This window comes from Zootoca vivipara, chromosome 12 (genome assembly GCF_963506605.1).
Source record: "Zootoca vivipara chromosome 12, rZooViv1.1, whole genome shotgun sequence".
NCBI classification, from domain to species: domain Eukaryota; kingdom Metazoa; phylum Chordata; class Lepidosauria; order Squamata; family Lacertidae; genus Zootoca; species Zootoca vivipara.
In genome coordinates, this window is record NC_083287.1 from 16,904,445 (window position 1) to 16,927,733 (window position 23,289).

General features: G+C 42.0%; 1 protein-coding gene across 6 annotated transcripts in view; it reads left to right on the forward strand.

Annotated features, from left to right (window-relative positions):
* Window positions 1–6,370: 6,370 nt before the first annotated feature.
* Window positions 6,371–23,289, forward strand: part of SLC4A7 (solute carrier family 4 member 7) — a 70,858-nt gene continuing 53,939 nt past the window's right edge. For 2 of the 6 annotated variants that reach the window (XM_035128762.2, XM_035128764.2), the window contains exons 1-2: window positions 6,372–6,626; window positions 9,533–9,571. In XM_035128762.2, coding sequence (XP_034984653.2) covers window positions 6,579–6,626; window positions 9,533–9,571 — 87 coding nt within the window. In that variant the 5' untranslated portion in view covers window positions 6,372–6,578. Of the gene's footprint in view, window positions 6,627–9,532; window positions 9,572–20,399; window positions 21,649–23,289 lie in introns of those variants that run through there. The other 4 variants (XR_009558376.1, XM_035128768.2, XM_035128763.2 and 1 more) reach the window with 4 other exon arrangements.

Here is a 23,289-nt window from a genome sequence, read left to right on the forward strand (position 1 = left end):
GTCACCAGGGAGTTCATCATGGAGGGTCTCATATTACCGGTTGTTGTTGTTGTTGTTGTTGTTGTTGTTTAGTCGTGTCCGACTCTTCGTGACCCCATGGACCATAGCACGCCAGGCACTCCTGTCTTGCACTGCCTCCCGCAGTTTGGTCAAACTCATGTTCGTAGCTTCGAGAACACTGTCCAACCATCTTGTCCTCTGTCGTCCCCTTCTCCTAGTGCCCTCAATCTTTCCCAACATCAGGGTCTTTTCCAAGGATTCTTCTCTTCTCATGAGGTGGCCAAAGTATTGGAGCCTCAGCTTCACGATCTGTCCTTCCAGGGAGCACTCAGGGCTGATTTCCTTAAGAATTGATAGGTTTGATCTTCTTGCAGTCCATGGGACTCTCAAGAGTCTCCTCCAGCACCATAATTCAAAAGCATCAATTCTTCGGCGATCAGCCTTCTTTATGGTCCAGCTCTCACTTCCATACATCACTACTGGGAAAACCATAGCTTTAACTATACGGACCTTTGTCGGCAAGGTGATGTCTCTGCTTTTTAAGATGCTGTCTAGGTTTGTCATTGCTTTTCTCCCAAGAAGCAGGCGTCTTTTAATTTCGTGACTGCTGTCACCATCTGCAGTGATCAAGGAGCCCAAGAAAGTAAAATCTCTCACTGCCTCCATTTCTTCCCTTTCTATTTGCCAGGAGGTGATGGGACCAGTGGCCATGATCTTGGTTTTTTTGATGTTGAGCTTCAAATCATATTTTGCGCTCTCCTCTTTCACCCTCATTAAAAGGTTCTTTAATTCCTCCTCGCTTTCTGCCATCAAGGTTGTGTCATCTGCATATCTGAGGTTGTTGATATTTCTTCCGGCAATCTTAATTCCGGCTTGGGATTCATCTAGTCCAGCCTTTCGCATGATGAATTCTGCATATAAGTTAAATAAGCAGGGAGACAATATACAACCTTGTCGTACTCCTTTCCCAATTTTGAACCAATCAGTTGTTCCATATCCAGTTCTAACTGTAGCTTCTTGTCCCACATAGAGATTTCTCAGGAGACAGATGAGGTGATCAGGCACTCCCATTTCTTTAAGAACTTGCCAAAGTTTGCTGTGGTCGACACAGTCAAAGGCTTTTGCATAGTCAATGAAGCAGAAGTAGACGTTTTTCTGGAACTCTCTAGCTTTCTCCATAATCCAGCGCATCTTGCTATTTGGTCTCTGGTTCCTCTGCCCTTTCAAAATCCAGCTTGCACTTCTGGGAGTTCTCGGTCCACATACTGCCTAAGCCTGCCTTGTAGAATTTTAAGCATAACCTTGCTAGCGTGTGAAATGAGCGCAATTGTGCGGTAGTTGGAGCATTCTTTGGCACTGCCCTTCTTTGGAATTGGGATGTAGACTGATCTTCTCCAATCCTCTGGCCATTGCTGAGTTTTCCAAACTTGCTGGCATATTGGGTGTAGCACCTTAACAGCATCATCTTTTAAAATTTTAAATAGTTCAGCTGGAATATCATCACTTCCACTGGCCTTGTTATTAGCAGTGCTTTCTAAGGCCCATTTGACTTCACTCTCCAAGATGTCTGGCTCAAGGTCAGCAGCCACACTACCTGGGGTGTACGAGATCTCCATATCTTTCTGGTATAATTCCTCTGTGTATTCTTGCCACCTCTTCTTGATGTCTTCTGCTTCTGTTAGGTCCTTACCACTTTTGTCCTTGATTATGGTAATCTTTGTACGAAATGTTCCTTTCATATCTCCAATTTTCTTGAACAGATCTCTGGTTTTCCCCATTCTATTGTTTTCCTCTATTTCTTTGCATTGCTCATTTAAGAAGACCCTCTTGTCTCTCCTTGCTGTTTTTTGGAAATCTGCATTCAGTTTCCTGTATCTTTCCCTATCTCCCTTGCATTTTGCTTGCCTCCTCTCCTCTGCTATTTGTAAGGCCTCGTTGGACAGCCATTTTGCTTTCTTGCATTTCCTTTTCCTTGGGATGGTTTTCGTTGCTGCCTCCTGTATAATGTTACGAGCCTCCATCCATAGTTCTTCAGGCACTCTGTCCACCAAATCTAAATCTTTAAACCTGTTCCTCACTTCCACTGTGTATTCATAAGGGATTTGATTCAGATTGTATCTTACTGGCCCAGTGGTTTTTCCTACTTTCTTCAGTTTAAGCTGGAATTTTGCTATAAGAAGCTGATGATCTGAGTTACAGTCAGCTCCAGGTCTTGTTTTTGCTGACTGTATAGAGCTTCTCCATCTTTGGCTGCAGAGAATATAATCAATCTGATTTCGATGCTGCCCATTTGGTGATATCCACGTGTAGAGTCGTCTCTTGTGTTGTTGGAAGAGAGTGTTTGTGATGACCAGCTTGTTCTCTTGACAGAACTCTATTAGCCTTTGCCCTGCTTCATTTTGAACTCCAAGGCCAAACTTGCCAGTTGTTCCTTTTATCTCTTGATTCCCTACTTTAGCATTCCAATCCCCTGTAATGAGAAGAACATCCTTCTTTGGTGTCATTTCTAGAAGGTGTTGTAGGTCTTCATAGAATTGGTCAATTTCACTTTCTTCAGCACCGGTAGTTGGTGCATAAACTTGGATTACCGTGATGTTAAAAGGTCTGCCTTGGATTCGTATCGCGATCATTCTGTCATTTTTGATATTGCATCCCATTACAGCTTTTGCCACTCTTTTGTTGACTATGAGGGCCACTCCATTTCTACTACAGGATTCTTGCCCACAGTAGTAGATATGATAGTCACCCGAACTGAATTCGCCCATTCCCTTCCATTTTAGTTCACTGATGCCCAGGATGTCGATATTTATTCTTGTCATCTCATTTTTGACCACATCCAGCTTACCTCCATTCATGGTTCTTACATTCCAGGTTCCTATGCAATATTTTTCTTTACAGCATCGGACTTTCCTTTCGCTTCCAGGCATATCCGCAACTGAGCGTCCTTTCGGCTTTGGCCCAGCCGCTTCATCAGCTCTGAATCTACTTGTACTTGTCCTCCGCTCTTCCTCAGTAGCATGTTGGACGCCTTCCGACCTGAGGGGCTCATCTTCCAGCATCATAACTTTTATATGCCTGTTGTCTTTGTCCATGGAGTTTTCTTGGCAGGGATACTGGAGTGGCTTGCCAGTTCCTTCTCCAGGTGGATCACGTTTAGTCAAAACTCTCCACTATGACCTGTCCATCTTGGGTGGCCCTGCATGGCATAGCTCATAGCTTCTCTGAGTTATTCAAGCCCCTTTGCCACGACAAGGCATTGATCCATGAAGGGGCATATTACCGGTAGTTATGTCAATCTTATACTTATGCCATGATCTATAGAGATAAACCATATCATAAGTTCAGATTCACACAAACACCTGAGACTGAAATGCGATTCTGATGTTGTTTTTACTGAACTTCAGTTCTATTTGCATTGAACATTTATTTGTGGACCACAGCAGATCTTAGAATTTGGACATTTTTTGTTTTCCTTCTTGAAAACGTTGGATTTCAGTGAGTTCCCCAGTCTTGCATTTGATGATGAACTGAGCCATGAAGCTCATTAGAGTGATTTAGGGTCAGTTACGCTATCTGTCAACTTAACCTTTCTCACAGGGTTACTGTGATTATAAAATGATACTGCTAGTGCTGGGAGTGAGAACTATCTATCTTGCCTTGAGTTCCTTGGAGAAAAGGCAGGATATATAAATGTAATAAATAAACACATATAAATAATGACAAGCTCATGGATACTGACCCAACAGGGAAAGAGAGTATTGACCACACCCCTCTTTTATGCACCACTGACCAAGACCCATGGCATGGTAACAATACCAGCTCCCAAGGGAATTTAACAGAATTATGAGTTCTAAATGAAGGCTGGGGAGGAGTTCTGATGGGCAGAGAGACCTGATGGCATCAAAGTGGAAACATTAATTCCGGAAACATATTAAACATTTAGAGAACTGACATAGATTTAATTGGGTGCTTTGTACTGAGCCAAAAGGTTGTCCAAACTCATTTGTAAATTGGCTGTGCAGCTGCTGAGAGTGTGGTCACACTCTGAAGCAGTGCAAGGAGTCCATGTGTGGGAAGAACATGTTCTCCCAAAGCAGACTCTCGTGGGAAAGAGAATGTTATCTTGTGCAATGCTGTTCCTGTGACACCTTGAACTTAGGAAACAATGCAATACATTTTTAATTTTGATCTGAGTATTGTAATTACCGGTAATTAATTAATTATGATAATGCAGTGCTTAGGTACTGCACATATAAACCCAGCAGCACTAATGTGTACTGTTAAAATATTAGGTTTTGACCCAGAAGACTGAGGTTCAAATCTCTGTTCAACCATTTACCATAGTTTACTGAGCGAGTCACTATTGGTCAACATACTCCGTGAAGCCCCTGTACTCTAAAATACACCATTAAAATTATTAAATAATACTAAATTGATACATAGTTGTTTCATTACACAGCTTTTTATTCCATCACAAGTCCTGGCTCTCACTCTGCTCCCCCTTCAAATTTCATTCAAGTCATATATTTATTAGAAAGTGCATCTTAAAGTGTGCTATTATGAATCATATTAAACTAATACATAGCTGCTTCATTAAATAGGTATTTCTCTTCCCATGCCCTATCAATCTTTCCACCCCCTTTCTCATATCATTTGTGAATAATATTTATTAAGAAGTGCAGTTTTGGAAATGAAAAGGTGAACCATTGGGTGGAATGGAGGAAAACTTGCTCTACATGGATCTCTACTTAAAGCAAGGATGGGGACTCTGTGAACCTCCTATTTTTGCTGAACTACAACTCCCATTACCCCTAATCATTGGCCAGACCGGCTGGGGCTAGTTAGAGTCCAAGTTCTAACAGCATTGGAGGGTTGCCCTTAACAAAAAGATGCCAGTTCAGCAGGCCTGGTAAAAACACTTGAAGAGGCACCATGAGATGGAATAGCAATATTGAGGAAGACAGACAAGTAGACTGAGCCAGTATAAAGCACGTTCCTATAGTAGCCTACTGGGTTGCCACGTTTCAAAAAGTGAAAATCAGGACACAAAAGTGGTTGAGCTTCTTTTTTTTGGCAAAGTTGCTGAGCTTTTTGTTTTGCTTGCCTAAAACGCCACCACCACCAAGTTTTTGAACTATTTTAAAGGAAAATTTGGCAAAACCAACACTGCCAATACGGGTAACATTACGTCCGGATTTCCCTGAACACTTTATTTTTTGGGCGATTTTGCCCAGATGCTGCTTCCAACCACAGTGTTCTGGGTATGTCTGGGAAATTCTGGACGTCTGGCAACTGTATATCCAGTGCTTTTTTCCCCTTAAAAAATGTTTAGGGGTACTCTCATTTCCCCGCTCATATTGAAATACTGCCCCTGAACGAGGCCAAACTTAGATTCACAAAATGTTTAGGGGTATGCGTACCCCTGTGTCCCCCCAGAAAAAAATCACTGCTTATATCTGCACCTTGAAATATGGCTCAGTTAAAAATATACATATAGGCTTCTTCCTATATAGATGCACTTTACTCATGTGCATCTGATCCTTTCCTCTCTGAGGCTCAGCTCTGCATGGGGACCTGCTGCCCCATTGTGGATCCTACTGTCTGAGGCGGTCGCCTCACTTTGCCTCATGGATGGCCCGACCCTGGGCTGAAGACCAAGAGGGTGATGGAATCAGTGGCAGCTCCTTCCGAAAACAAACACGTATGTAGGACCACACCGTTAGGCTCCTACTCATCCACTGAGCTATTTCAGCTTCCGAAGCAGCCATTTAACGTTAGCAGGGTGAGGGTGGGGGGACGACACACCTAATGATCTCATCCGCCATAGTTGTTTGTTCGCGGGCGTGGATTAGGATTGCAGGTTTTATTTTTTTTATTTCCCCTCAAGGGGTCCGTTTTAAACACTGTGAAAGCAAGACTGCCTGAGCCGCACAGCGATTCATTCTTCCTCGGGCCACAAAGGGATGTGGTTAAAAAACGCCCCACATTGCCTCTCAAGCACCGTCGACGCCTATTCCGACAACCCCCTGAAGCAATTTATTCCCCCTCGCTCGATTTCTCTCGTGTGTGTGTTCTGTGTACTCAGAGGGACTTTTACTTCTAAGCAGCAGCATGCATGGGGCGGGGACGCAGAGGCAGCGCCGCCCTGCATGAAGGGCTCCCCTTGAGTGAGGAGGAGGAAGGTCGCGCCGTAAATCCTCCCTCAGACTCCGAAAATCCCCCCTCTGCCTCTGAGGAGAGAGAAAGAGAGAAGCGAGAGAGCCGCCTCGCCTCTCCGCGTCATCCCTCCGGCCCAGGAGGAGGAGGAGGTGGAGCCGCATTCCCTCGCCGATTGGTCGGCGCTGCTGCCAGTCGCGCAGGCGGGCGAGGGGCGCGGCCAAGCGTAGAGCCGGCTAGGCTCCCGGCGAGAGCAAAAAAGAAAAAAAAAGAAAGCGGCCGGCCGAGTCAGTAGCCTCGTTGTGCTGCCGACGTCGACGACAGAAGAAGAAGGAACAGTGCCGGCTAGTAATAGTAGTACTAGTTCTAGTACTATTATTCCTTCCAGCGCAGCCACCCTCTCTCCTCCTGAGCCCTGCACCATGGAGGAGGAGCGGTCGGGGGAGCAGATGAGACCGCTACTCACAACGGTAACTGAAGAGCGACGGGAGGAGGCGGGAGGCAGGATGGAAATTGGCGCGCGGCGGCGGCGGCGGTTGCGCGCGGGTGAGAGGGAGGGGGGACGTGGAGGGAGGCGCTCGCGCCCCTTTATCTCTCCCGCCTTTCCCCTGGGCTGAGGGCTCGGGCGGCCGTTGCTCCTGCCGCTGCGCCTCTTTGTGGGGGCGGAGCCCCGCCGGGCGCCTCTCTGGGCTCCCTCGCTCCGTGACGGGGAAGCGCCGCTGCCGCTGCCAGTGGCGGGGGATTAATGCCCGAGGAGGCGACACAAAGCCAGGCGCTTTTTCCTTTCCGGTCTTGAGTCTCCCCCTCACACACACGCACAAACCGACAGGTGTCAGTCCTCTCTTTCTCTCTCTCGCCTTCCCTCAGCCCTTCCTTCCACTTCGCGCTTGCTCTCCCCCCCTTCATCTCCGCAGCCAAACACTACGAACAACGACAACAGGAGCAATAATGTTGTGACACGTGGATGGAATTAAGACTTGAGGGTGTGTGCGGGGGGGGGGGACGGTCTTGCACATGGAAACATTTCTCTTCAGCATCATCATCACCACCACCTCCGCCGAATCATCCACTTGGCGCGTGTGAGGGAGGAGAGAGAGAAATGGAGGGAGGCGCGTGTCTCCTTCCTTTCCACAACCAGCTCCTGCTGGTCTGGGCTCATTGCTTTTGTTCAGGCAAGAGCTCTTGATAGGGTGAGGGGTGGGGAGAGAGGGGAGAGGGAGGGGGGGAACCTGGTTCTTTGTTCGAAGCTCCCCCCTCCCTCTTGCCATGTTCCCTTCATTCTGGGTGGGAAGTGTCAAACGGGGTAAAGGAGGATAAAAATGGGCAGGCTGCAGGGGGTCAGGGCTGGCCTCTCCTGTCCTATGGGAACTAATAATAATAATAATAATACATGTGTCCTGGGCACAGTGCAGCAGGCGAGGTAGGGGCATCTCCCGTGAGATGCCTTGCCTTCGGTCCTCCTCCTCTTGACTCCTTTGTGAGTGCAAACACATGGCTAACCCAAAGCAGCTCTTTTGTCCTCAGAGCTCAAGGCAGTGGCAGATAACTCAGCAGTGATTCACTTTACTTCCTTTCACGGCTGGGGGTGAAATGAGGTGCAGTCATGTCTCTTCCCCGCCACCCCACCCTGTCCCGCATTTTTAAGTGGTTCTAGGAAAAAAAAACATTAGTGGTTCATCACAGATTTTTTTTTTGCCCCCTTGCGTTTTAGATGAGTTAGCCAGGATTTTTATTGAGTGTTTCCGTGACTTTGTCCTGCTGCTAATGTTGCTTTCATTCCCAAGGTTCCTTGGGACTGTGCCATGGCAGATAATCTAGTTTTAAATGGCAATAGGAGATGGAGAGCTCTTCTGATAGCAAACGAAGTTAGGCAAGTGAACAATCCAGTGTAAAAGCTTTCCCTCTCTATCATTTGGTTTGTTCACTGAAGAGTGATATGCATTAGTTCCATGTGGCAAACAATTTAAGTACTGGATTTAACTTGCTTGCTGCACATTAGGATCTACATCTACATCAAATTGTTTGATATAATCTATGTAGAAAGGTAGTGGTCTATTTTTTCATTGGTTTGGTAAAACAATTGTGGTGGACTACATTGTGGGTAGTATTGAACTATGTATTAATTAGAGTATCCCTATTTAAATGAAAGTAAATAAATGTCAAATAAATATGGTTTTTCCACACTGAAGGTGGCATAATAAAAAATGCTAACTTGTGCAAAAGACAGTAATAGAAAAAGAGTTATCACTCCTGATCTATGATGAGGGGAACAAAAGTAGGGCTCCTAAAACCTCTTGGACAAGAGGTTCTTGTCCAGGTTTGCCAACAGCCACAAACAAAGGAAAACTATAAAAAGAAAGCCACAGGATTTGCTCCTTTCCTGTGGTTAGTAGATGTCCTTTAAATCCAAATACAGTAATGTCTGTTCTTCTTTTTGATATTCAGCTGTCACACAGAAGTGACACTTGGAAACCATGCCAGGTTTTTTGTCTGGAGTGTATCTCTAAAAGTTACCCAGTTGTTTGCCAAGGCTTCTGGTGTGGAAAGATCCCACAGATATAGCAGTTTTCGTTTGGCAGGAATCCATGTCTCTCATCTTAGCACTGCTTTCATTTATATAGCACCTTTGCCCTCCACCTTGCCTCATCTTAGTGTTGCTTGCAACTAGGGCTAAGTGTCTGACAGCAGACAGTCAGAATGTTACTCTGGGAAGGGTAGTGTCTAAGACAGTGTTTCTCAACCTTTTTTGGGTCACGGCACACTTGTTCCATGAAAAAAATCACGAGGCACACCACCATTAAAAAAGTTAAAAAATTTAACTCTGTGCCGCCCTATATTGACTATATAATTATGACTGTAAGAAACACTTGCCAATTGCTGTGTTGGTTGCAATCTCATGTAATAAGGCTTCACAAGCCGCTGATTTCTCTGCCAGCACAATCCTTTGCTCAGCAAGTTTCAGGTTGAGCTCATCCAGCCAGCTTCTTTAAGTTTGTCTAAAACCACCCTCCAGTCGTTTGCACTGAGCTTTGGGAAAGAGGAGGAGAAATATTGCTTTCCGGCGGGTCAGTGCTGTTAATTGGCGGCCACCAGGCACGTGACAATGCAAATCGCGTCGCGGCACACCAGCCAGCATCTCGCAGCACACTAGTGTGCCGCGGAACAGCGGTTGAGAAACGCTGGTCTAAGAAAGGGAGGATGCATTTGATCCTATTGCTGAATCTGCAGTGGTTCCTTTGACCCTGTGGGTTCTTGCGCTCTTTGACTATCCTCTCATTATGCTGAGTATGAGTGATCAGTTGCAAATATATTTTGTTTTGTTTTTGATCAGAATAGTTTTTGAGGGAATAATTTTGCATCTTTTGAATTCTTACAGATTACTAAAGGAGACGGTGGTTCCAGCTTCTTCAAGGAGGTGGGGGCTCATTAATCTTCTGAGTAGAGAAACGCTTGACTACAAAAATCGAATTGCTACATTTACTTTTAAGATATATTTCTACATAGGAGACTATGATATATTCATTGAAAGATGCTAGAGAAGATTGGATTTGGTTTTACAATCATGGAGAGGGTTAATGGTCCCTGTTCTCATAAGCTTACATAGATTGTGGTCTGCCTAGTTCTCTTTTCCTGTCTAGGAAGAAAAGAGCACTCATTTATTTTAATATGAAAGTGTTTATAATGAAACGGATGTAGACCTGTGCGTATTTCCTTTTTGCAACAATTAGCTCTTCAGCTATGTGTAGTTCTAGAATGTTCAATTGCACCTACTTTTTTGCTTTGTGGCAATGATTTTTGATCAGGCCTTTTTTACCATTTTCATTTTGAAGCACCATATACTGTATAGGTTTTCTGAACCTGTCTGGAGGCTTTCACAGTAGTATTACAAGTACTAATAATATTTCACAGGTAATATGTTCCATTCTTCTCAGGCAACCTTTCTATGGAAAATGCCAGCATTAGGATTTAATGTTTTGCTAGAGGTTGGATCTGTGTTGATTTTCTGTTCTGAAGCGTCTTGCATGCTAACTTTTTGGAGGGTTTCCTATCGACTAATATGAAAATTCCTTGAAAGTAAAAGGCAACATCACATTTTATGCGGCACTTATAAATCATTAAGTGGGAATGCCCTAGGAAGACAAGCAAATCTTACTGCACCTTATACACATGTAAGGTAAAGGTAAAGGGACCCCTGACCATTAGGTCCAGTCGTGACCGACTCTGGGGTTGCGCGCTCATCTCGCATTATTGGCCGAGGGAGCCGGCGTACAGCTTCCAGGTCATGTGGCCAGCATGACAAAGCCGCTTCTGGCAAACCAGAGCAGCACATGGAAACGCCGTTTACCTTCCCGCTGTAGCGGTTCCTATTTATGTACTTGCACATGTAGGATCCTACATATTATAATCTACACATCTATAGCATCCTGAGTGCTTCTCAGAAATCTGTTCTTGGAAATCTGGAAGGGTATTGGAACCGTTGAAATGAGCCTAGTGCACAGCTTTCTACAGTATCTGTTGAGGGTCATATAATCAATCTTAAACTAACCAATCCACTAAAATAGCTTTAATTATTTAGTACTATTCTCTTCTGCACTGATGATTCCTGTAGGTGCATCTGTGTCCATGGTTGCAATTAGCTGTACCAGGCGGCTATTGGATATGAGAGAAAGGGGTGAACTTCACCCCATGGCCTACTGGTAAGCACAGCACTCACCTCCTTTTGAGTCACCTGAAGTAGGTGGAGCAAGGAAGGATGAACATGCTGAAAGATGGTCCCTCTCCTTGCTTGCATGCTAATCTATTTTTTTGTTCTGTTGGAGATTAAGAAGATGAAAGGAACTAATAAGTGAACTAGATAATTTCCTAGCATTTCATGAGCCTGAGATAAGGATGGAACTCTTCAGATTCTAATGTAGAACATTTCCCTCTGGTTTGATACAACACAGTTACCATTTAATATTTCAAAACGTCATGGCTGCCTTTATACAGCTGTCTTAAAATGCAGTACTGAAATCTAATAAATGCCAGGCTATCCTAAAAAGGCAAGGAACTATATGTATTTGTGCAGTGCTATTTAGCTCTTGTTTATACAACTGAATATAGCTGGAATAGTCCCCCCCCCAAAAAAAATATATGATGAAAATATTGGGTGAAATATTTTCTACCTGCTATTGCTCTGACTTCCCTGTGTATGCATATTGTGCCTTCTGTTTTATTTTGTTAGCTAATAGTGGGACTGTGCATAGGATTTCACAGACGTGTGTGCCAGAAAAAAATGTCTTAACTCAAAATAGCTTGTACATATGGCTTCCTGCCATACACAAACTTGTCACCTGATGGCATTGTCCTTCATAAATCACATTCAGTCATTACTCCGTTGTGAGGTTGGTTCTTCATCATTCTCTTCTAAAGTCTCACAGGAGTTAAGTATTTTGGCTTAAAACATTTGGTTGCAATGTTATCATTTTTTGGGGGGGTTCTTTTTATTGGCTCTTCCAAAAGCCAGCTAAATTGAGGTTATGTACTTTGTTTGCAATAACAAATCTACTTGATTAGCCTGCTTCTAAACTAGTGAAAATAAGAAAGGGTATTAGCTGAGGACTTAATCAAGACACCTTTTGAACGAAACATTTTGGTAAGCTGAATTTCATGGTTCCGGACAATAATTCTAACTTTATTTTGCACCTTGAGTGAGTTTTAGTTAGCCTTGTAAGTAATTGTACACACAATTCTAGATAACATGCAGCTCTATAAAATAGCCTGAAGTGTAAGAATAGGATTACAAATACACACATGACACTGTGTGCATTGGTTTTATCTTGCTCAAGAGCTAGCTTGCAGATACCCCACTGAAAATATTGACAAAACTTAATATTCATTTTGATGGCCTAGGTCTAGGACTACACTGAAGAGAATCATGTGATGGAATATTTTATGGTGCACAGAAGCTCTTATCTTAATAGAGGCAGGATAGATTTAAAAAAGAATCCTCAAATGAGATGCAGAGAAGAGAGGGGAATTAAGACGACTAATGCCAGGGAAGCCCTAAAAGGAGAGGCAGAGGAGAATAATAGCATCATCAATTCATTCAAATTCAGTAGATAGGTCAAGGAGTTTTTTCTAATATAAGACTCTCATATAAGCACCCACCTAGCATTTGAGACTTTCTGATGATGACCTAATCTTTATTACATCCTAAGGGGATTCTAGATTAGCCCCTGCTAGGACAAGGCCTAATGCTCTGAAGTTCTCTTGATAGAGGTTTATAGCTGCTTCCTTCTGCCTTTCTGAAAATATTTTTAAACTTCCTTTTTGAGAATCTTTGAGAATTATTTCTTGCCTGCAGAATTAATTGTTGTGTGTCTGTGTTTTCCTTAATTTTGTTGATGATGCAGGACTGGGGGCTGGGGAACTGATGGCATGCAAAATAAGAAAGAATTTCTTAGGTGAAGGATCAGGGCTTGCATAAAATGGTTAGAAACTGTTTGACCTGCCTAGTAAGATTCTGATAAGAGGTAGCTAGGTACAGTTCAGCTGCTGAAAATGTTTGAACAAAATTGCTCACTCATAAGATCTTCTATTTCTACCTCTGTCATTTACGACTTGGGTAATTTTGAGACGTGTGCTTGTTGTCCCCCCACCCCATCTCCTTTTTAAAATGAAGGCTGAGAGTATCAGCTCAGGACTTCTAACATATTTGAATATGCTGTTTACAAACACTTCCAAATAATGATATATCTCACTTCAAGTTGAAACATAGTTTAGAGGTGCCTCTGCTTCAGTGGGATTTTTTGTTGTTTATGGTTTAGTTTGCTTTTACAAATGTAGGATTTTCTGTTGCAGAGGCACTAGAGGGCACTGCTCTCATATCTTGGTTAGAGAAATCCTGCCTTACGAAAATACACATAATATGTGGAAAGCCAGTGAGGACTTCATTTATAACATTTTAGACTGTGATCTCATACATAGTTAGCTGGGAATAAGCCCCATTGAACTCAATTGGAGGTTTTAGATGAGCTGAGATGTAAGTAGGGAATGTGTAAGAAAACATGAAGAAAGGAGAAACCATGAAAGAAGGGTATACACAAATAGCCAAGGTAAGATGGGCCAGAGCTCAGAATGAACTCAGGCTTGCAAGATAAGTTAGAAATAAAAAAAAGTTTCTGTGGCTATGTTCAAAGCAAGAGGAAGAACAATCAAGTAGTAGGTCCCTTACTTGGAGAAGATGGAGAAATGCTCACTAATGGCTTTTTGTTATCTTGGAAAAACTGACAAGTGGGATGCCTCAGGCTTCTGTCTTAGTCCTGTTGTTGTTCAACTTCGCTATAAACAACTTGCATGAAGAAATTGAGGGGATGCTCATCAAATTTGCAGATGACATGAAACTAGGAGGGGTAGCCAAAGCCAGTGCAGACATTATCTGGATTGAAGATGACCTTAACAGATTGGAGAACTGGGCCAAAATGAATTTCAAGAGGGACAAATGTCAGGTTCTACAATTAGGCAGGAAGAACCAGCTGCAAAAATATAAAATGGAGGTAGGTCCCTTCCAACTCTATGATTCTGTGACATCTGGTTTGCCAGTAGGACATGTGAAAAGGATCTAGGGGTCTTAGTAAATCACAGGTATAACATGAATCTACAGTATGATGATGCTACAAAAACAACAACAACAACACTAATGTTATTTTAAGCTGCATCAACAGAAGTATAGTGTCCTGACCAAGGGAAATAATAGTCCTGCTCTATTCTGCCTTGGTCAAACAGACCATACCTGGAGTACAGTCTCCAGTTTTGGGCACTACAATTTAAGAAGGATATTGACAAGCTGGAATGTGTGCAGAGGAGGTTGACCAAAATAATCAAGGGTCTGGAAACCAAGCCTTATGAGGAACAGTTGAGGGAGTTGGATCTGTTTAGCTTGGTAAAGAGGAGACAGAACATCTATAATAGCAACCTTCAAGTATCTAAAGGGCTGTCACATGGAGGATTGAGCAAGCTTGTTTTCTCCTGTTCTGGAGGCTAGGATCCGAAATAATGGATTCAAGTTACAAGAATATACATTCTGACTAAACATCAGGAACAGGAAGAACTTTCCGTCACTAAGAGCTGTTCGACAGTGGAACAGCCTCCCATGAGAAGTGGTGGACTCTTCATCCTTGGAGGTTTTTAAGCAGAGGCTGGATGGCCATCTGTCATGTATGATCTAGTTGAGATTCCTGCATAGGGGGTTGGACTAGATGACTCTCAGGGATCCCTTCCAGCACTACAGTTCTGCGATTCTCTGATTTGACTTCTGAGTAGATGTGCCAGATTACACTGCACACTTGGCACTCCTGAGGCTACCGTAGTATCTTGGTCATGGCAGTAAATAGATACAGCTATTCTTTTCTTCATATATAAAGGCTTCAGCTGTTGTGGGGTACTTCAAGTGTGTGTGGACAGGATACAACTATAAATAAAACTTAACTAGTTTGACATGAAAATTGAAGTGCACTTGTGCTAATAACAGAAATGGTGCTGCAACAGGTAATGAATCTAGGCAGTGATCTAGTTACTGGTAGCACAGAAAGCCAAACCATGACTTGGCATGAATGAGAATACATGCAGGTTGTTGGAGCAAAGTTTGCAGCCGCAGTGCTGCTCCTGAGCCATGATTTGTCTTAGAATTGTGTTCAAACCCAGGCTTGTGGTTTGTGCCTTCAGACAAACTCCAAGTGATAAGGCAAGAACAAACCTTTGTTCTTGCTTGTGACTCGCTTGTCTCACTCGCTTGTCTCACTCCCAACATTCATGGGCAATGCTTTACCAAACCATGGCTTTTCCCTGGGTAGCATGAGAGCAGAACAGCTGAGCGAGGAGCAGTACAGCTTTGATCTTTGCTTGAGCAACCTGCACATTACTGCCAAACTCTGGTTTAGCTTTGTGTTAAGTGCAAGTGGGGTTCTTTTAAATATCTGCATGAGTATAAAATTTACGTTTGGAATGTGACCGGAAGCATATCATAGGCTTTCAAATAGCTTTTGTATAATGATTCCAAATTATTGCTTGCTTCTTTGTTTCTGATACATATGGTATCAGTCCTCTTCAGAGTGTAGAGTTAAGTGTTGATAGCAAAAAAAGTGATTTAAAAATACTGCTTGTTACTAGTTCTTCATAAGCAATGGGATCCAATAGAATATTTAATATAGTGATGAACAGCATATGCAGTATTCTAGATTCAAAATATATGGAAATAAAGTCTCAAGGCTTGCTTCATTTTATCTTTAATGAGAGACCATTTATATGAATGTGAAAGTGTGTTTGTAATCAAGAAAAGAGGAATGCCTTGCTTCAACAAGTGGTCAGAATATCAGCAGGGTAAAAGATGCTTATTCTTGAGGCTAGCTTTCTGTTGCCAGGAGATTGAGAAAAGGGGCAGCTGACATTTCTATCTGACAGTTCTTTTCCTTTAGCAGCTCTGATGATCTTAAGACAATAATTTATTGTTTGCTCTGTCAATAATCACTTTTGCCTAATCAGGGGAGATTGTAGGAGCAATTAAGAATTACACTCTTGTTTTCAAATTTTGAATGTGGTGTATGCATTTACCGGTAGTTCATATGACAGTTTGTATGACATTTCACAAAGGAACGTGCTTGAAATTGAGGTCTAGAGTTGTACACTGGTTCAGAGGAAAGCTTGGGTTATACTATCAGCAGTGCTTCAGAGGAACACATTGGGAGTTGAGTTCTCTTTATTTTTATTGAGTGTAAAGCCCTATGCTAAACAGAGTCTATTCCTAACTACTGAAGTAGTAGTAGCTTAGTACAGTATGTTCTGTCACAGTGATGAAAGGAGGACCAAGCTGGAAATGCCAAAAAAGTGCTTCTGCTGATTGACCTAGTTCTATAAGAACAAAATCTATTTGTTTCACTCTTTGTTGAGACTTGATGCATTCAGTGTATCTGCACTATCTTTCTTCAAGTCACACTGCTGCTAGTGTTCACTTAAATTAATCATCTGTAATGGAATCTACTTAAGCAGCGTTTTGGAAACTGCAAGCTGCTTAGTGTAGTGAAAAATAGACTCTTAATATCAGATTATATGATATGCAATTTCTAATTACTCTTGGCTATTACTCTTGCCTATATTTGAATACCCTAGACAAGGCAGTGGCATGTTTTGAATTGAAGGACAATGGTTCTTCCCCCACTTCCCTCTCCAGTTCAAGAGACACTAAAATCAATTTAGTGGGTATATCAGACCTTTTAGAAATCTAATTATATGCTGCTAAACAGCAAGGGCCCCAAAGGCCAAAATGGATTTTTTTTACATATTTCACTCACTAGAGCTTGCACAGTTAATTATATGGCTGTTCTTGCTCACACACTTGTCAGTCTCCTATTATAGTGACCACCAACCATTTGAAATTAATGTTGTATTATTTGCCTATAGGGCTGGTCCTGTGCCATTCTGTCTGTCAGTCTATTTACCTAGTTCCAGCCCACATACCAAAGAATGGACCTTTGGTTTCTGATTTCTGAATTACATATTGTGAAATGTTCTTTGTAATGTCCCCAAGCACACCAATAGTATATGTTTTTACACTGTTGGAAATAATTCCTGTGCATGTGCAATAATAATACTTTTATTTGACTTCATAACTAGAGAGTCTACCCACCCAGTATTAAGAAACTTAAATGTGTAAAATCATTTCTTTAATAAAGGAAATGCAAGCACTGGCAGTGTACAGAGATGAATTGTCAATCCCCATTCAGCATGAAGCTCACTTGGTGACCATGGGCAAGCCACTGCCTCTCAGCCTACCCTACTTCAAAGGGTTCTGGTGGGGATTAAATGAGGTGGGGGAGGACCTTGTATGCTACCTTGAGGTCCTTGGAGGAAAAGGTGGGACATAAATGCAACAAACAAATAATAATTTTGTTGTTCAGAAAATGTACCTGCAAATGTTTAGAACAATACCTTGCAACATGAAGGTATTTCATATATTTCAAAAACTTGAGTAAAGCCAAACAAAACTCACAGAAATAGTGTATTAGTAGAAACATATGTTTGAAAATGGGACGCAGGTGGCGCTGTGGGTTAAACCACAGAGCCTAGGGCTTGCTGATCAGAAGGTCGGCGGTTCGAATCCCTGCGATGGGGTGAGCTCCCGTTACTTTGTCCCAGCTCCTGCCAACCTAGCAGTTCGAAAGCACCTGCGGGAAGGTAAACGGTGTTTCCGTGTGCTGCTCTGGTTCGCCAGAAGCAGCTTAGTCATGCTGGCCACATGACCCGGAAGCTGTACGCCGGCTCCCTCGGCCAATAATACGAGATGAGCGCCACAACCCCAGAGTCGGTCACGATTGGACCTAATGGTCAGGGGTCCCTTTACCTATGTTTGAAAATAAGCAGTTCAACACATTTCATTTCATATAAAAACTATATATCACATTTATCACTCTACTCTTGTACTGTATATAAATACCGTACAGTAATACCTCGGGTTACGAACGCGATCCGTTCCAGATCGCAGTTCGTAACCCGAACGCAATGCGCAACGCGATTTTGCGCATGCGCAAAGTGCGATTTTCGCGCTTTGCGCATGTGCAGAAGCGTCGCGCGTGCGGGGCGAAAACACTTCCGGGTTGCGCAGTTCGTAACCCAAACTGTTCGCAAACCGAGGTGTTCGTAACCTGAGGTACGACTGTACTGGCATATATTAAAGATTGGACAAAAATGAGCAACATTTCCCAAAAGTCAATTACTGTACCCTGTATGAAATTGTGTATGTCATATTCTGTCTGTTACTGTTTTAGTACTTTTTAAATACTTTTTTTCAAGAACCTTCACTTTCTGGTTCAGAAGTTCATACTGTGATAATTTCAGTAGATAAGTATAAGCAGATAAGAATAAAAGTGTGCAAGTCAACTTACAAAGGTTGGCAGTGGCAACAACTCAATTATTCCATTAAATGAGCACAGCAATGTCACGTGGACCTGGCTTTCAAAAACAGTCTTTTTCCTCGGTTTGAAAATTGTCTGAATGCCTTGGCCCTTCTGTCATTTCCTTTACTTTGTGGCATAATAAATGATTGGACTGTATGAGGACTGTAGGTGGGTCAGTAGAGGACTTCAGAATCAGGCTTAATGATTCCTCCTATCATGCCTGTATTGGTTTGTGACAGTCTTATAAGCTTTATTCTCTCTCTGGTTTTTTTTTGGAGGAGGAGATTGAGAAGTACCGGGTAGTTGCTGCAGTACTGCATTGGTCTAGGTAGAAGTAGGAAGCAAGTGATATTTGAAAGCTTTCAACAAAAATAATTCTCACATTTGTAGGAACTTATGAAAGACTGAGCATTCATTTGACAAACACAAACCGAAGTTCAGCACTGCTGAATTTTTCTGACATTTTCCAGAATGTGTGTCACCTGTGAAGGTATATGTGTGTCTCTGTGTGTTCATCCTACCCCGCTCCACTCCTTTGAAAGCTGATGATGTACCATCATTCAATTTATTAGATGACATTATAGCATCTAAAAACCTCTTATTTTTAAGGGAATTCACCATTTGTTTTAAGTTTGCAATAGATATTTGCTCATGTGCGCGCACACACACACACACACACACACACACACACATATATACACACACATATACACACACACATATACACACAGATATACTTTTGTATATCATTTTGGGATTTAAATTTTTTTGAAGTGGTTTATAAGTATTATAAACAATAATTAAACAGCCCCAACTGTAAAGGTTACCTCATACTTCTCAGCCTTGCATTACTGTATATTTATGTGTGGTATAGCAAATGTGCAGATTTGAAATTTGGCTTTGTAAAAAATGTACTCGTTAAACAGCTATCCTTTTTCGGTGTAGCCTTCTATGGCTGTGTTTATAAAATGTTCCATTCTATTTTGGGAATATAGTTTAAGAACCAGGTATTAGTTATATAAGAATCTGGTCCTTGGTTAAAATTATGGTTACTACTTGTTTTGCATTTGGTCCTTAAAATAAAAAATGTGGCAGAGCAGCCTTTAAAACTAATAGGGTGGGGTCCATTCCATTCCAGGGATGAGGAGTAAAATGTTTATCATTGTTTAAATGGAGAATGGGTACAGCGAGGCAATGAGAAAGCTGGGCACATGCTATTAGAGAAGCAAAGGCACCATAGGGTAAAACCCACATTCCAAAGACCAAACACACTAGGTATGGGTGTTTATATGCTACTGCTGGAAGCCTGTGAGCCACAATGGACATTAGCTAGAGCCCTTGGTTTTGAGAGAAGAGCATAGATATACAGTAATGGACATAAGGGAAACTTGGTGGACTGGAAAAAAACCTGTTAGACTTGGGTTATCTCTGTTAAAATATATATAGGAAAGACAGAGCAGGTTGTGCTGGAGGTGCTGTAATGCCATACCTCAAAGCGGGCATAAAGTCCAGCAAGCTAGAAATCCTCAAAAGGGCAGACTCCACATAGTTGCTGTGGGTGGAAACACCAGGCCCAAAGAATAATTAGTACCATTGTCCAGTGAACAAAACACCCAGGTTGATCTTGAGATGGAGAATGAAATCAAGAAGGCATGAAAAATAGGATGTAATGTTGTAAAAAGTGACTTCAGATACTCGAACGTAGACTGGCTACATGTGTCCCAGTCATGACAAAGAGATAAAAATTTCTTGATACCCTAAATGATTGTGTCCTAGAATAGTTTCTCATGGAACCAGTCAGTGACCCTGGACTTAATCTTAAGTGACGCTGAAGACCTGGTGTGGGATGTAAGTGTTGTTAAACCAATTAGGAACAGGGGCCATAAAGGTAAAGGGACCCCTGACCATTAGGTCCAGTCATGACCGACTCTGGGGTTGTGGCACTCATCTCATGTTATTGGCTGAGTGAGGGAGCTGGTGTACAGCTTCCAGGTCATGTCGCCATCATGACAAAGCCGCTTCTGGCAAACCAGAGCAGCACACGGAAACGCCGTTTACCTTCCTGCTGTAGTGGTACCTATTTATCTACAGTACTTGCACTTTGACGTGCTTTCGAACTGCTAGGTTGGCAGGAGCTGGGACCGAGCAACGGGGGCTCACCCTATCGCAGGGATTCGAACCGCCGACCTTCTGATCGGCAAGCCCTAGGGCCTAGGCTCTGTGGTTTAACCCACAGCGCCACCTGTGTCCCAGTGGCCATAGTGCTATGAAATTCAACACACATACACACACGTTTGTTATATAAATATATAAAAGGCTTGGTTTTTACAGTAACATGTTTTTAATATTTTGTTGGGAGCTGCCTAGAGTAGTTGGGCCAAGCCGGTCAGATTGGCAGCATATAAATAATAAAATCACTTTAAAAAAAAACATTTCATTAATTACATTCATCACCATGTTATAGAGGTAGTGAAGTCCACCAAGTTGGACTCCTTTGAAACTTGATTAGGTCAAAATCATGAAGGGTAAGGCTGTCTATTGGTTTCTAGCCATTTTGACTATGTTCTGCTTCCACTGTCAGAAGCAATATGTCTCTGATTACTAGTTGCTGGTAATCTCAGATGGGCAGAGTGCTGTTGCTCTGATGTCTTGCTTGTGGGCTTCCTATAGGCATCTTATTGGCTTCCTTTTGCCACATCCATCAGGGCTCTTATGTTCTTAAACTCTGGGGTAAGAAAGTGCATTGTTAAGAAGACAAAAATTAGTTATAAACCACGATTTTGGTTTCTTACATAATGACAAGATAGTTTTTAGCAAAGTCCTCTTCCTGTCTATGTGGGAGGAGGAAAGGGGAGGGGGAGAGCACAGAAGCCTGCTCATGTATCTATCACATGGTTTAGTGTTATGTGCAAACTAGACATATGTATGTAGGAACTTGTACCTTATATTTCGTTCCTTAGAAGCTATAGTTTTAAAAATGATTCTTGGCATCTGCTCTGTAATGGGAATTGATCTTCCTTCCCCCACCCTCCCACCTGCAGTACTTTTTATAGATCCCTAAGAGAGCTTTTCAGGCTCAACGTAACTAGAAAATTGGCTTTTATGAATATATAAATGTGTACAGTGTTTGAGACCTTTTTTAGTTTGGGGATTTGAGTCAAACACAGTGACGATGAAACCTTGGGCCTTAACAGCAAAACATTCATATTGCAGGCTGTTTTTAGCTACTGCTGTAGCTAAATGTTAAGTCACAAACCACATAGTTTCAATTCCTTTTTTGGTGTTCCCTTGGTGGGAATTGAAGGCATGCCATGTTCCTCAATTCTGTTATTATGTGACCTGTGCTGGATGTAGTTACTGGCCTGGAAGACTAAGTATCTTTACAAGATAACTGGCTGCAACAGAGTGATTTATACAGCTGTACATCTTTGTTGACTGTACTGTTATAAAGCAGTTATGTGTTGTCTGGTTTCTTGAGGCTCATAGCACTGCAAAATTGCACAAGGGCATTCTCCATTTCTTCAGCATCAGCATGGAAGGAACACATATAGACAAGGAGCTGGTAAATACTTCTTTCAAATAAATAACATTTTAAAGTGGCTAGAACTCATGATATTCACTCTTGTATGTCAGATTGTGTAAATAATTGTCTTGAAAACCTTTGTAATATCAGGGTTTAATATACATACAAATTTAGCTATATAGTCTTTTTATAAACTCCTTTAGCTTTAGAAGTGTGACTGAAAACTTTGACTCAAATACAATTAATAGTACTACTTATTAACTCATCTCTAGAGAGGGCAGATTTTTTCAGGATTACGGTAATGTATGTTAGGAAATTGAACTAAAATGTATTAAAAGTAATGTCTTCTTGTGAAATTACAGGTTTCTTATCTACGGTAACTTTACCTTCCACCAAACTTTCTTAGCACTCTTTTCTCCTTTATGCACTTTATGCAATTTTTGTTAGGTCTGTAGTAAACTTTTGACTATGTAAGATTCTTGGGCAGGTCATCTGTACATAATCAGGATTAGAAGCTCATCAGCATTCTTTGTGAAACTAGTATCATAGATCTTTTTCTCAGTATCATGTTCAGTAGAGGATAACTATTTTATTGGAAAACAGTATGGTTTAAAGTTAGTGAGAAAAAGCTTCCTGAGTTCAGTATTTGATAGAAGTTGCAGAACATGCCTAGATAGCTTTACTTAAGTGGCTTATCAATATGGAGGTAGCCAACATTTTAAACATGTCTGATTCCAGTAGTCTCTTGGACTTCACTTTTCATTCCCCACTTATCATTCTGTTTTGCTATATTCTAGGAATATATCTTGCTGTAGTAAATAATGTGGTTGCTAACTTGGATATTGATTTAATATGATTTAAGTCTAACCCTTCGTCATGTTAAAAGATTTTCAATGTGGCTGCATGTAAAGAAAATATGTTTGAGAATCTTAGAAAGTATCTCAGTGGTATATCAGCTTTTATTACATGAACAATCGTAATATAAAATCAGGTAAAGTCTGTCCATATTTGTAAGGTTTTTTTTTTTTTTTAAAAAAAAGAAGTTTCTGCTTGTGCACTGGATGATAGAAAGGTGGTCTTTAAGTTTAGGCTGCTATCCTAACTCCAACCCTGCCTGCCAGTGGAGCCTTGAATAGTGGTAAAGCCATTGCCACATCTGCTACCCAGCCGCTTGCAGGCGGGTGGGGGACGACGACGCTGGTGGCAGCAGCCGCAGCAGCATCATTGGGCTTGATACTTGCCAGCAAAAGCTATGAAAACAGCTTGTAATCCAGTTCATTCCAGGCCAGCATAGCCCTGCCTCCTCCCTGCCCTTGTTTCATGTATTTCTGTTATGAGTGTGTACATGGACCCGCATGTGCACAGCCACCACTCATGTTCACTACTGAGAGGTTTAGGATCTTTTCCTGGAGTTATAACGTGTGCTTGTTACGGATGTGTGTTAACCCTTAATCTTATGCCCACAAGAAGTTCTGACTCAAAGAAATAAAGCTTGGTTTATTATCTAAAACAGGAGTGACAGAATATATGAAACTGTTGCTTTAGACAGCAAAGTTACAGGCTAAGCAGGTAGCAAATTCCATTACATACACACCTTAATTAAAGAGTAAAAGATTCCCTAACTATTCTAAAAGGCCTACAGAAGCTGCCATAAACCTACACTAGAAGGAGTGGGGAAAC